We start from the raw sequence: 13,758 nt of genomic DNA on the forward strand, positions 1-13,758 counted from the left end.
AAAATAAAAGTAAATACATTTTTTATATTCATATTATCTACTAGAACCCCTGTTCGGACATATTTCTGTAAGTTACAGGTCTACAATTAAAAAAAAAAATTTCATGAAAAACGGTGGATCACTTTTGGTACAGAAATCTAGACCTCAGTGTAACGCTCAGGTGGTTAAGCCCCTGGATTGGTGAAATATGTTAGGGGATGTTTACAGTCTTGAGATGTATTGTGATAGATTGGTGACTTTCTTTATCAAGTTTTTGAATAAATTGAATTTTTCTAGTTTACTGAATAAGGGGAAACTCTGCTGAATATTTTTTACATTCACAAATAATTGGGAAATATTTGAAAAACAAATTTTCCCCACAGTCAACCACATTGTCTTGTGCCAATGTTGTCCAGGTGACTATATATAACGTTCTCTGTCCTGAATGAATGGGGAGAATGATCAGTTCCATTGCACAGATGAATTCTAACTAGATGTAAAATCTCTTAGTGAGATAACTAACACTTCAGATGGTTTCACTGCCGAAGCAGCCCATTTCTTGTACAAGCATCACCATCCATGGTGGGATTAAGAAGTTTATGGACATTATTATATACTTTCAACCCAGCATGTTTTTTGAGTGAAAGAATATTTCCTCTACTTAAAACCTTGGGTTTGGTTGCAGAACAAATATATATATATTTTGAAATGTGAGTTCTGATGCCTTATACATTTGTGTGTCTTCTTTATATATATTGTACAGATTTCAGCTTTTTTACCTTACAGTATGTAGATTCCTCCTTGCATCATTGCTAGTTGTCTGATAGTTATGCTTACTTAACCTTGTTGAAATGTTAACCTACTCAGAGAGATCGAATTGTGACTCCTGTTATACAAGCTGTTGACACGGTGAACACTCTAGTATGCAGAAAGTAACTGCAAACAATTTGTTTGGAAATGTGAGTGGCATCATTTATATTTCACAACATGCAATTAGCCTGCTCTTTGGACCATCTTTAAAACATTAACCAAACATTATATGGGACATAGCTATAGTGTCCTTCCTCTGAATGTGTGGAAAGAAACAAGAAATGCTGTGTTGACCTATGTTTTTTACAAGAATCGAGTAAAATTCAGATACTTTCACAAGTTATATTTTACATTAATAGCTGCATGTAGTTTAACAATTAAATACACCTGTAAAGTGTAGGAGCAACCATTGCTGGTCTTCTTCTAAAACAGTTTGTTTCCTGGAATTATTTTGCTGTATTTGTCATAAAGACTTTTGAATCACCCCAATAAATGAGTGTTAGAATTTTTATATCTTTACATTTCCAGATTGCTGTCTCGTAAAGTGTTAAAACCTATTGTCAGCTTCCTGACACCAAGTGTACTGTTAAAATGTATAATAATAATAATAGCATTAAAAATAAATAAAGAGTAATTTACTTTGTCCACCTATCTATCATGACAAGTCATTTTGTTCATGTGGTTCTGTTAACCAATATGCCAAAAGATCAATTATATTTATCCTGGGCAGAAAACTTATTTTTGTGTGGTTTGTTATCATTACAGTAACCTCGTCACTTGGCTTCCCAATCATTAATGGAATCACCTTGTTACAAGTGCGGTACAACATGCTTGTTCACACAGATCTAAAAGTGTGACTTGGCCTGTAGAGTTTCCCTATCCAAAACACAATAAACTGCAGCACATAGATGTGAATCGGCCACATAAGAAACAGTTGGAATTTTGCTTTCAATGTATGAGTTTTGCTACATACAAATGGTTAAAAGTCGGGCATGACCTGTATGGATCTAGAAGTGAACCTGTCATCCCCATTAATACATATAACCTGCAAATACTAACAAAAGTGCATGTACTACCTGGTTTGTCTTCAAAGCAGTTCTTTTATTCTATTCTAATTATGGGCCAATTTTTTCATCCATCAAACGCTAGAAATTTTACTAGATCTCAAATTATGTAACTACCTAAAAATTTGGTGCAGCTAATTCTAATGACGCCAGCAAGTTGACCCGTAGAATGAGGATTGGCTTGAAAAAGGCTTGAAAGAAGCTAGCAAGATATGTCTTCCCTAATGTTTGTTTTGGGAAAACAGTGAGAAAATACATTCATGGTTTAATGTAATTGGTTTCTATGTATTTTGCTGTCCTACATTTTAAAAGTTTCAGACGCATATCTTCACATAAGTTAAACAGATTTGCACAACTATTTCAGATAGGTGTAGCCTGATACTCTCCTTTAAATGTATCATTATTATTTGCAATCCATAGACCTTTACCTGTTTTCATTGTAGTTATTGAAAAACTACCACCGGTGGAGGAAAGAATGTCCAGAAATTACTGCAGACCTGAAGCCATCTCCTCTCCTTAACCTGTACAGTGCTGGCTACCATGGAGTTCTAAGGTCAAGGGATGCTCATGGCAGCAAAGTTCTTATTTACAGGATTGGTAAATACCCTGCTTCCTCTTCTCCTTCACTCATCCTCTAACTTTAATAATATGTACAGTATATTCCATATGACTTGTTAGGCTTAAGGTACAAGGGTGATCAAGCTACCTAAATTATTACATATAACTGCTAAAATGAATGAAGCACATGGATTCCTATGGTGGAAGACTTTTAGAGATGTGTACTTGACCTTAGACCTATCTACTTCTCTTTCAACAACTCTTGACAAGTCAGATTTACGTGCCAAATTACTGTATGTTGAATTCCACGTTTTCTGTGTTCACTCATCTAAAATCTCCCCCACCAATATTCACATACTTTTGAATGGTGTCATGATCAAACACTTGACTTCTTCTCAAGAACAATTTCAGGAACTAGTAGCGGCAAGCTGTAATGCTGCATACATACTTTAGATTTCTTTTGCTAGAAAAGATCGTTCTTAATCATTTCCAGTGCCAGAAAAATGAACAAGAACTGCACAGACACTCTGTATGGGGAGGTTAGAGGGGGAGAATGAGCGTTGGTCAGTGGTAGTATTTGCTTGATCATTTAGTGATCTATTGTGTGAGATCGCTAAACTACATCAGAGGACTGATATACACATGCTAGATTTTCACCTTTCATCTCGGCTAACAATTCACTATAAAGTGTACATAGCTTATGGGATATCTACGTCACGCATCCCAGAAGGCTCTTGGCTGCTCCTTCTGAAGGAGCCCTTTTGTCAAGGGGAAAAAAGCCAATCTCACACATGTGCAATGAGATCAGCAAGTTTTTTTCCCCAATTACATTACCCAATCTCGCACCTGGGTCGGGTGACGTAGGAAGAAGAACCCAGAAGAAGAGGAGAAGATGGCGGCACCTGTAGCGCCGGCCCAAAAACAGATAGCAGGACGACGCAGGATCCGATGGGAGACACTGGAACAATCGACTGCGCTGCGGGATTGAAGATAAGTGTATTTTTTTTTTGTTTTGGCCGTGTTTGAGTTTAGTTCCTTTTTAAGCTTTTGGGTTTAAATCCTGTTGTTGCATTTTGTGATGCATGCTGTTCTGATCATTTACAATAGACATTTCATCTGACGCTAAGAGAAACAGGAGGGTTGTTATTGTTGATCATCTTCTAAAATTGTGTCAGTACTGAATCAAGGATATTGAGCTTAGATTCAACAAAAGTATTGGCCACAAACAAAGGATGAGATCTAGAGCAAATAGTTGTGGGTGCTTGAAAAAATATTTACAAGTAATAATTCTTTAAATATTAATATTTTTCTTGCCTGTTTTTTTTCAGATAAGTGGGACACAAAGGAATTTAATGCATATGAAGTGTTTCGTGTGAGTCTGATAACCTCGGAGCTTATAGTGAGGGATGCAGAGACACAACGGAATGGCGTTAAGGCTATATTTGACCTGGAAGGATTTAGACTGACCCATGCATTTCAAATTACCCCAACATTGGCCACAAAGATAGCAGCAGTTATGACAGTAAGTGAACCTGTGTGCAGTATGTAGAATTATTTCCTGCCACTGTTCACCATGCTCATGGGATTTATTCAGTATTAGTAGTGGCCATGCAAAGATCCCCTCAACTTTATACTGTCAGTGTGACATTAGCCTGTATATGACTGTTGTTTTGAGGCTAATTGTATATATTGCCAGTGTAGTGAGGCAGCCTGTTTATAGTGCCATTGTGGAGGACTGTATAAAATTTCAAATCTTCACTAAGAGCACTTAAAACCCATCTTTTCAAACTTGCCCGCTAGTCTTCTTCTGTCTCTTAAAACGGTCACTACTTAGCCACCACTCCATTCCCCCTTCTTTTGTGTGCTGCTTCCCCACCTGTTAGATTGTAAGCTCTTCTGGTCAGGGTCCTCTCCTGTGTCATGGTCTGTATATGTCTGTCATTTGCAACCCCTATTTAGTGTACAGCCCTGCGTAATATGTTGGTGCTATATCAATTTTGGTAAATAATAATAATACATTTTCCCTTTTTATATTCTTGGCATTTTATTGAATATAAAAGTTTATAGTTTGACCGGTATAAGGGAGTTCAATGTTTGACTTTAGCTCACTGCTTAGTGTTGAGCTTTGTGATCTTTAAATGGATAAAATGAACATTTCTCTGGCGGACAAAAACTAAAAGCGCCCCATGCTGATCTGGCTCCAAAAATATGGTTGTTTCTACTACATCACTGACCCAGAATGAAAAGAGCTCAGGTGTTCACCAAATCTGCAGTCATCAGGTATGACAGTAACTACTGACACCAAAAGATCCGCTTTACATCCAGGCGATTAGAATTCTTTACAATGATATCATTCCTATCATCAATGATAGGAATGGCAGCCTAGATAACCTCTCGTTATAGTTCCATGTCAAAGAGTATTTTTAGCCAAAACTTTGTTCTTCTGCTATTGGATAGCATGAAGAGGGATTAAAACCCCTGCTGAGTTTTTACTATGGTTTTTATAAAGATTTTCCCCCACTTCTCAATATTGTTTTACCAAACAAAAAGGGTCACATGTTTCAAGCAGCAGGTCTGTTGCATTGGGCCTCAGGTTTTGTACTGTTAAACAGTCATAGTGACTCCAAGGTATGATAATTAGGAGATCCAGCCATGATGATTTACTGAACAAACATTTACTGCTGTGTGTAAATATGTGAGTCTTATTCTGTCCCTGCACAGTGCTCAGCTTAGTAAGGTCCATATTACAATAATGGACCAATAGTAAGTTATGGGCCTAGATTACAGACTTGCAGGGAGTTTTTTAAAAAGTTATTAAAACATTCCGTGAGTGTGGAACGTATCCCCCCCCACACACACACACACAATAAATGATTCCTTTCACCTACCTCCATGCTATGATGATCTAAAAGTTTGGTGATGTATCAGGAGCTGCCACCCTCCTTATGCATACCACTTTTCTGTTATACTTACATGTTTGGTGTGCAGTTTGCCCTCTGACTTATTAATATTAAACTGTATTTTATATATTACACAGAGCTGTACTTTAATTAGGGCTTTGACATGACAAACTGATACAAACAATGACACAGGAGAAGAAGAGGACCTGCAGAGTTTACAAGCTAAGAGTTTTACAGCCTTATTTCATACATTTACCTACTGTCTACCTAGATATTGAAGATGGTTTCTAAATATGCTTTATGCATGAATTCACATATAGATGTCTCTCCCAATTCAGCTACGTTTGGTGAGAATGGGCAATGTTCGTGTACATGATTAGACAGCAGCAAAAACCTTTTTCTGATTATTCCCACAGAAACTGCTGATCAGACCAGTTTTTTATTGTTTTATCTTGATTTTTGATTTGATCACCGGTGTTCCTCATAGGATGTGGCTATCACCCCGGATTTCTAAGTATTTTTCCCTTGCACTGCACTATGGATATAGATGGCACCAGGGATGTTTGAGTACTTTTGCCCTCCCTCCCTTGTAGCAATAGGTGATACCAGTGATGTCTTGTAGCTGTTTATCTTTTCGCCATAGATATTACTTAGTACAAGTTTATGGTACAGTTTATAGATAAAAATCTTGATTGGTGGTCTATGACCAGCACAATTGCACATGCACTTTGGTCTGTCTATGTCTATTATAGTAAGAACATTGCTTTGATCTTTGATAAAGTAGATTTTTTGTTTTTGTTTTCAGGACTCTTTCCCTCTTAAAGTTCGTGGAATACACCTAATAAATGAGCCTTTATTTTTCCACTCAGTATATGCCTTGATAAGGCCATTTTTACCTGACAAGATCAAGCAACGGGTAAGTGTGCTAAGGTATAATGTGTCAATTGTACCAAATCCAATGCACCTACATGTAAGAAAACCACATTTACACAGCACTTCAGAAGTAACACCAGCTTTGTGATATATTTCATACTGTGGAGCAAGGCAGTAAAATAATAAGACACATGAATCGTATTATCCAGTTTCTCTAAGTGTATGCGTGCTGGAATATGCAAAAAAGCTGTCTTTGAGAGCATTGGGCTAATCACAAAACACCAGTGCTGCCACTTGAGTCCAACGGAGCTATAGGGGCCAAAAGCAAACTTTTGAGTTGTCAAATACACCCCAAGCCAGCTTCCACATGCGCAGGAGTTCAATTATCGGTGGCCATTTAATGGAAGAAGAGGATCTCCATACTCCCAGAAGTCAGCTATGGAGTCAGTGGTAAAGATGGCGGCTTCCCTTGATTCAGCAACTGGAAGTCCTTTACCTGTCATTGCTGCAGGGCAACTGCACATGGATAAATATGTGCTATATTTAAAGTTTGCTGTGCATACTTGCTGATGATGGCAGTAACTCACAACCTACTAATAGGTGCAGTTCCTGTTTAAGAAAATTGTAGGGCTCATGAGGACAGGCATTGTTCTCCCATTTTTGAAGTGTTTAGAATGTTAGGTACATTGTAAATAATTTTTGAGACTTATTTGACTATAAAATGCAGACACACTATTACTTTGCTTTTATTACAGGGCAGCAATACAAATGTTATCTTTATTGGGACACACTGGAAACTACAAAGCCATGTATAGATATTTTAAAGTTCAACTAATAAAGCTTAGTAGCTAAAACGTTGAATACTTATTGCCCTGGCTTTACAGAAAGTTGTATGAACTGGGATATCATAGAACTTCCCATCATTGAAATTGTAGCATGCCGATATTGTGTTTACTTTATTTCTAGTATAATACCCATTGAAGCTATTGATTGAAAAAAGGAGATTACTTTTGTGTCAGAATTATTAGTAAACCTAGATATGTACACAGCTAAAGTTATCTAATGAAAAGTTCAACTTTTTATTAAAATTCAATGTTGGGGTTTTGCCACCTTCGGAACCTTCAATGAGACCTACCTTCACATTGAATAACCAATAGGAAAGCTTGGAAAGTATGCATGGTTGGCGCCAAGCTTCACTTACAGGAAAAGTTGATATATAGAGAAAACGTCTGCTGTCTACTTTCTATATGAACGAATCATTATGAAACTGATAATTAAAAATTTCGGTCATTAATGTCACACCCTTTTTATTAACATTTTTAGTTTAGTGGACGGGTTTATGACATATTTATTGCACGTTTGGGCCAAAATTGCTTTAGGAGCTAACTGCCTGTTTACACAGGTACTCTGGTGTCTGCCAAAAATATGCTAGCGTGTTACATAGCATCCTCCCAACTTGTATTTGTTTCTATACATTTGCCAGGAACAATAGACTATGCATGCACTTTAACATAGATATATTCAGTAATATGAAAGGTTCTGTATTGACTGGTAAGCAATATGCTGTGTCATTGTGATTTTCCATAAAACCCAGCCATTATAATTCTATGTGGTACGCTGTTACATTGGACACATAATTCTGATTGCTCACCTTCCCATAAGGAGCTCAGCCCTATTCTAAAGTTTTTGTTCTTTTTTAGATTCATTTGCATGGGAGCAACTACATACCAACTTTTCACCAGCACTTTTCAGAGAACATCCTTCCTCCAGAATATGGCGGAACAGGACCCCCAATAATGGAAGTCTGCAAGGAGTGGACTGATTACATCATGGGCTCTGAGGGCTACCTGATCAGTATATCAGAAAACGCATAACCTTTTCCTGGAATATTCCCTATGGGAAAATAAGCTAGTAATAGATTTACTGTGATTAGTAATACTTAATCAGTTTTAGCAAAAAGCTGTGGTGATGGAATGGTCAGAGAATCCTGAATAACAGCTGCTACTGCGCATGTTCTAATAATCCAAGACATGAATGTCTATTAGTGTTGCTGTTTACATGTTAAAATTGGCCCAAACATCCACCATTTGGTTCTGTGCAAACAGATCCCTTATAACCCTCATATATATTGAATATCCTGAGATAATGAGATGTAGCACAGGGAGGCAGTTAGTTGGGGTTTACAGAAAAGCAGGGAACCAGTCAGTTGGCAAGGTGAATGTTGAGTTTGGATTCAGAATATAATTCAGAATCCAGAACATTGACCTGAGTTTAGACATTACAATACAAACTTCAGTTTGCATCCAGGCAAAGCTTAGTGACACCTATGCATATTCCAAACTAACCTAAATATTTAAAGCAAAACCAAAAAAAAACTCACATTTCTTAGGTGCTACTTAATTTGTATATTGGTACATTAGGACACATTCTGGTATACATTTTGCACTTTTAAGAGTTTTATTTATTTGTATCTTGAACACGGGGATGTCTGCTTGGGATGTGTGTATGCTCAGTGTATATGCTCTGGTGCCAACCCTGCAGCCTAGGTGCTGCAAGCGGCCCTTTGGCACTCAATGTGCAGCTGTCATAGCCCCTTCAGACATCTTATGTGTTTACTGAAGAACATGAAGTAGACATTTACATTATACTGGTTCTAGTATAGGGGCAGAAATAGCAATGGGGCTGCCTCATGTGTTTTGTGTTTACACTGCTGTAGCTAAAGGGGATTTTACAGCAGTATACTACATGTCCGTGCCTTATACTACATTCCCGAATATTTAAACAATACGACATTTATAGATACATAGAATTGTATTGATATTTGTAATTTTTTATACAAGATCATATTTTGGTATATAGTATACTTATTGTAATGATTTATACTTTTTTCGGTTGTTATTATTTCTTTTCTGTGGAGCAGTTGTGTTAGAGCATGTTCACAATAGCAGTTTGTGCAGGCGGTTTTACAGCTTAAACCTGCTTTCATAAAAAGGTTAACAATGGACCAAATAGACATGTTTTTATTCTTTTTTTTTATATCAGGTGGTTGGTGGTAACAGTATTGCCACACTTTTTTTCAGATGCTGCATGCAGTATCGAGGGTCAACATCCCTAAATTTCAACTGGTTTTAATAAAAAAAAAAAAAGTTAAATTAGAAACTTCACCACTCTTTTAGGCTTTTACAGCTGCCTGAAAAAGCCTTGTTATTGCCTGTTCCTGCTCATGGGTGCCAGGTGGGTGACAGGGAGCAGTATATGGTAAAAATACTGCTAATCTGAACATGCCCTCACTGTAATTTTGTTCCAAGGGGACCTCGTAGTACAATGCAAGTTTTAATATGCTGTCCAGACCTTCCACCTTTGTAAAAAATCACCTGGTGTTAGTAGTTGTGAAATAATGAAGGTGTAAAAGTTACCTGTAAAGAAAAAAGTTATATTTATACTTAGCCGTCTTCCCCAATGATATTACCATCCTTAGGAAAGATAAAGCAATACCAAAGCTGCGTACACACGGCAAATTTTTCTCGCCCGATAATCGGTATCGGCCAATTATCGGGCGAAAATCTGCCGTGTGTACAGTCGGTCGTCGTCCATCGTCCGACGACCGTCCTGGCGGATCCATGGACGATGGACGACGACCGATCCTAATGAAAGGGAAGGGGAGAGCGCGCAGCAGGGTGCCGCTCCGTCGCTCTCCCCTCTCCATAGAGCATGAACGGTGCTGTATGTACAGCATCGTTCATGCATCGTGCAGTCTTTTCTCGTTGGAAAGGATCGTGAAAGATCCTTTCCAACGAGAAAAATTGCAGGTGTGTACGCAGCTCAAGAAAGTACTTTAAAAGATTTTGGTTGCTTCCTAATCTCCACAATCTCACCGTAAGAACAATGACCTCATCCTTACCTAGGCATTGCAAGTAGATGACAGGTAATGTAAGTACAAACTTTTTCTACACCTACCTTAACCAGGTGATGTTTGTAGGAGAAGGGGGCCTGGGCAGTATAAACCTTTATTGTACTGCCTGAAATTTTCAATTGTTTATTTGATAAATGTGAACATTTTTAAGCAATATGAAGAATTCTCTATGCAGTCTATCTAGTAATTTAGGCTCTGATTTTCGGTTTAAAGGGAAAACTGTATGAAGTGACACAACTCATAACTATCATACTTTACAATACTGAAGTCAGAAAAGTGAAGAATGTATTGTCATTATTTGCTGCGACTGCACCAAGCACATTTTTTTTGCCTTATTGAATATATCCAATGTTGTTGTGTACCCATTGGATGTAAAACAGTTTAAATGTACATAAACCTGTCTAGCTGAGCTTTCTGTATCTACAAAAGCAAATGACACTGATAGAATTATTATTTTAGGTTTTAAAAAGGCCAGTTCCTTTGGAAGTGTTCAAATGTGAATATCTGTTTTGTTTTGATGATCATGGACCTAGGAATTAACTGTATAGCACAACTTCTGCAGCGTGCAATGTTAAACCTGGTAACTCAATTTACTTTATTCTGAGTGCATTTATAGTTCACTGCACCCAGATTCAGAAAGAGCATTGTGCTTCTAAGTAGATCAGGTTTCTTATTACAGGATTCCCTTATGTGTATATTTTTCCCTGGTTGTGAGGAGTTGGCAAGAAATGTACAGGGTGGATCTGAAAACGACTGAATGCACATTTTCAGTCTCAGGTTGACAAATCCAAAATTTTGAATTGCCTACCCCAAGGTGGTTTTTATAATGCCCCCACTTTTTTGGGAATGAGGCGTTAACATAACAATGATGTGCTCACCATGGATAGTACCGTGCCCCTCTTCTTTTTTTACAACTGCACCCCTGGTTTTTATGATAACGTGAGGGCAGGGCAATACATATCTCTCTGGATAAAAGATAAATTTATTAGACAAAAAGGGGATACCCCTGTGGGAAATTAGACTTAATATTTTTAATCTGTGGTAGATATTTCATGCACAACTGAGCTTTCATACCTAAACTTTCTAACATGTGCATGTTGTTTCTGTGTACTATGTGACCCCCTAGTGGCTAAATGTGGTCATTAGAGATTGCTTTTATTTCTTTTCTCCTTGTTCATTGTGTCAGGTTCACCTTTATTAATGTTTTACACACATTGGTAATACATTACCAATCTTCAGTTCAGAAGTTTATAGTCTGATAAAGATTTATAATTGTCATTACAATCGTTTATGTAATTGAAATGTCATCTACATATTGGCTTTTAAGCCATATAAAGTATTTACTAGACACAGACATGCCACAGAAAATATCTCCTATAAATTCCAAATGTTCAAAATAGAGTATGGAAAAGCTTTTGTGTTTTAACACTGCATGCTAAGGTAGAACAAGACTGCTTTTTCTATATATACTGTATACAGTATTTAATTTCAAAGCTCCAATAATTATACTTGGAAAGCATTCAGTTTTTCATCCAAGAATAGACATAGAGCCGCTCTCATCTATAGACCTTTTTGTAGGTAATCTTGTGAATTTGAAACCCCCTTCTTCTGACACATTAAAGAGATTCTCAAACACACCCAGCTCAAGCACTTTGCTGTCTTTCTGATGGAATGGCTACCATTATTATTAACACTAATAATATGAATACTGTGAACCCTAAAGAAGACTTGGGGAAGATACACATACCAGATGCATATACATGCAATTTGTGTCCAAATCTCCTGGGCCCCAAACTTAGCTAGTGGTTTAATTCTGCTTTAATTGTGCCACTGAGGGGACAATAAATATAACTTATAAGACAAGGAGATTCAGCTGTTGATGAAAATATATTTTATACCAGGTCCTTATAGTTTACGTGCAATAATATATTATAGCATATACAATTTTGAAGTGCGGATGTTTACTAAACCTGTGAGTACCTCTACCGTAGCTCCAAAATGCATTTTCAAGTCATTGCAACCTAATAAAGCAAATGGCAACATAGATGATGGAAAAAAAACTGACAAAGTGCCTTAGTTGCTGATATTTTATGTCTACCAATGTTTTTTATAGTACTTGCATCTGCACAGATAATATTCTGTGCCCAATCCCAGCCTGAACATTGCTTGCCCAGGTTCTTTCCTTAGCTTTGCAAGCTATCAAGAGCCTAGACCTAGTCAAACTTTGATTTATTTTTCTGTTAATTCAATGATCATATCATTGGAATCTTTTTTCAAGCAACAGGATTTATAAATTGACACTGTTTGAAGTGTTTGTCCTGAAAGTCTACATCAATGTGACATCTTTCCCTGAGTTGGCGCCCAGACCTAACAACATATTAGACCAGGGGTGCCATTCCTAACTCATTTTGCAAATAATATATGGCTGGGTCTCATACCAGTCCTTCTTTGTCTGTACCTGAGACACTAACCTATAACAAAATATACAGTAAATGACTTCTGATTTTCTCTGATCTTTCTGATATATATTATTGTTTCAGGGATTCAGAAGATTTTGAAACTATAAGGTCAAAATACCAGCTAGGTGGCTACATTTTTCATGAAGTTATATGTAAAAACAAGTTAACTCCCTTTTTCATGTACCATTTTAAATAAATATAAATAATCTGTTCACTATTGTTATTGTATTTATAAATTAACCAATTATGCAAAAGTGATTTTATATTATGAGTCCTTTTTGTCTACCTTCAATGTGTACCTAATTTTTAATTGTTTTCCAAAGATTTTAAAACTCTGCTGAATTTTAATAAACATTTTTAAAAATAAACTTTGGTAAACAAACATTAAAATGTTTCTTATCTTATTCTAAAGAATCTGTTTATATTCAGTAATCCAAGTATTTGGCAAATGTCCTTATTCTGGATTATTTGTGCTGAGTAACACGATTTTAAAACTCACTTTACTGCAACACGTCACAGTATATGCACTTAATTTGAAATTATGTTTATCAGAAAGCAAGGTCCTGAATTTCCTTCAGACATGGAATGCTTGGACATTTATGAGATCGTGCTTGTGATATCCTCTCCTTACAGTATAGATATTTTTTTAAGCTTTGCTTTTATTCAGCTTTAAAGGTAGAATATATATATACATATACATATAATTACAGATTATGCCCTTATCATAGATGATATCATCCCATCCTTAACAAAACTATGTTTACAGCAACAGACAAGGCAAATTTTACATTTGGTCTACTTTAATTAATATTATACAGTATTTATATAGCACCATCATATTACGCAGCGCTGTACAAAGTTCATAGTCGTGTCACTAACTGTCCCTCAAAGGAGCTCACAATCTAATGTCCCTACTATAGTCATATGTGGTTAATGCAGTCAATTTAGGGGGAAGCCAATTAACCTAACTGCATGTTTTTTTTTTTTGGGATGTGGGAGGAAACCAGAGTACCCGGAGGAAACCCACGCAGACACGGGGAGAACCTGCAAACTCCATGCAGATAGTGTCCTGGCTGGGATTTGAACCTAGGACCTAGCGCTGCAAAGGCCGGAGTGCTAACCCCTGAGCCACCGTGCTGCCCAATAATAAATATATTTCAAAAACAATTTCAATAAAAGAGAGAAAACACTATCCCTAAAAG

General features: G+C 36.9%; 1 protein-coding gene across 1 annotated transcript in view; it reads left to right on the forward strand.

Moving 5' to 3' along the window:
* The window catches only part of TTPA (alpha tocopherol transfer protein), a 23,983-nt gene extending 11,037 nt beyond the window's left edge, over positions 1-12,946 (forward strand). Inside the window, exons 2-5 of the mRNA XM_072411126.1 lie at positions 2,297-2,450; positions 3,740-3,933; positions 6,117-6,227; positions 7,885-12,946. Of these exons, the coding sequence (XP_072267227.1) occupies positions 2,297-2,450; positions 3,740-3,933; positions 6,117-6,227; positions 7,885-8,058 (633 nt within the window). The 3' untranslated portion in view covers positions 8,059-12,946. The remainder of the gene's footprint in view (positions 1-2,296; positions 2,451-3,739; positions 3,934-6,116; positions 6,228-7,884) is intronic.
* Positions 12,947-13,758: the final 812 nt, after the last annotated feature.

This window comes from Pyxicephalus adspersus, chromosome 5, assembly GCF_032062135.1.
Source record: "Pyxicephalus adspersus chromosome 5, UCB_Pads_2.0, whole genome shotgun sequence".
In the NCBI taxonomy this organism is placed as follows: domain Eukaryota; kingdom Metazoa; phylum Chordata; class Amphibia; order Anura; family Pyxicephalidae; genus Pyxicephalus; species Pyxicephalus adspersus.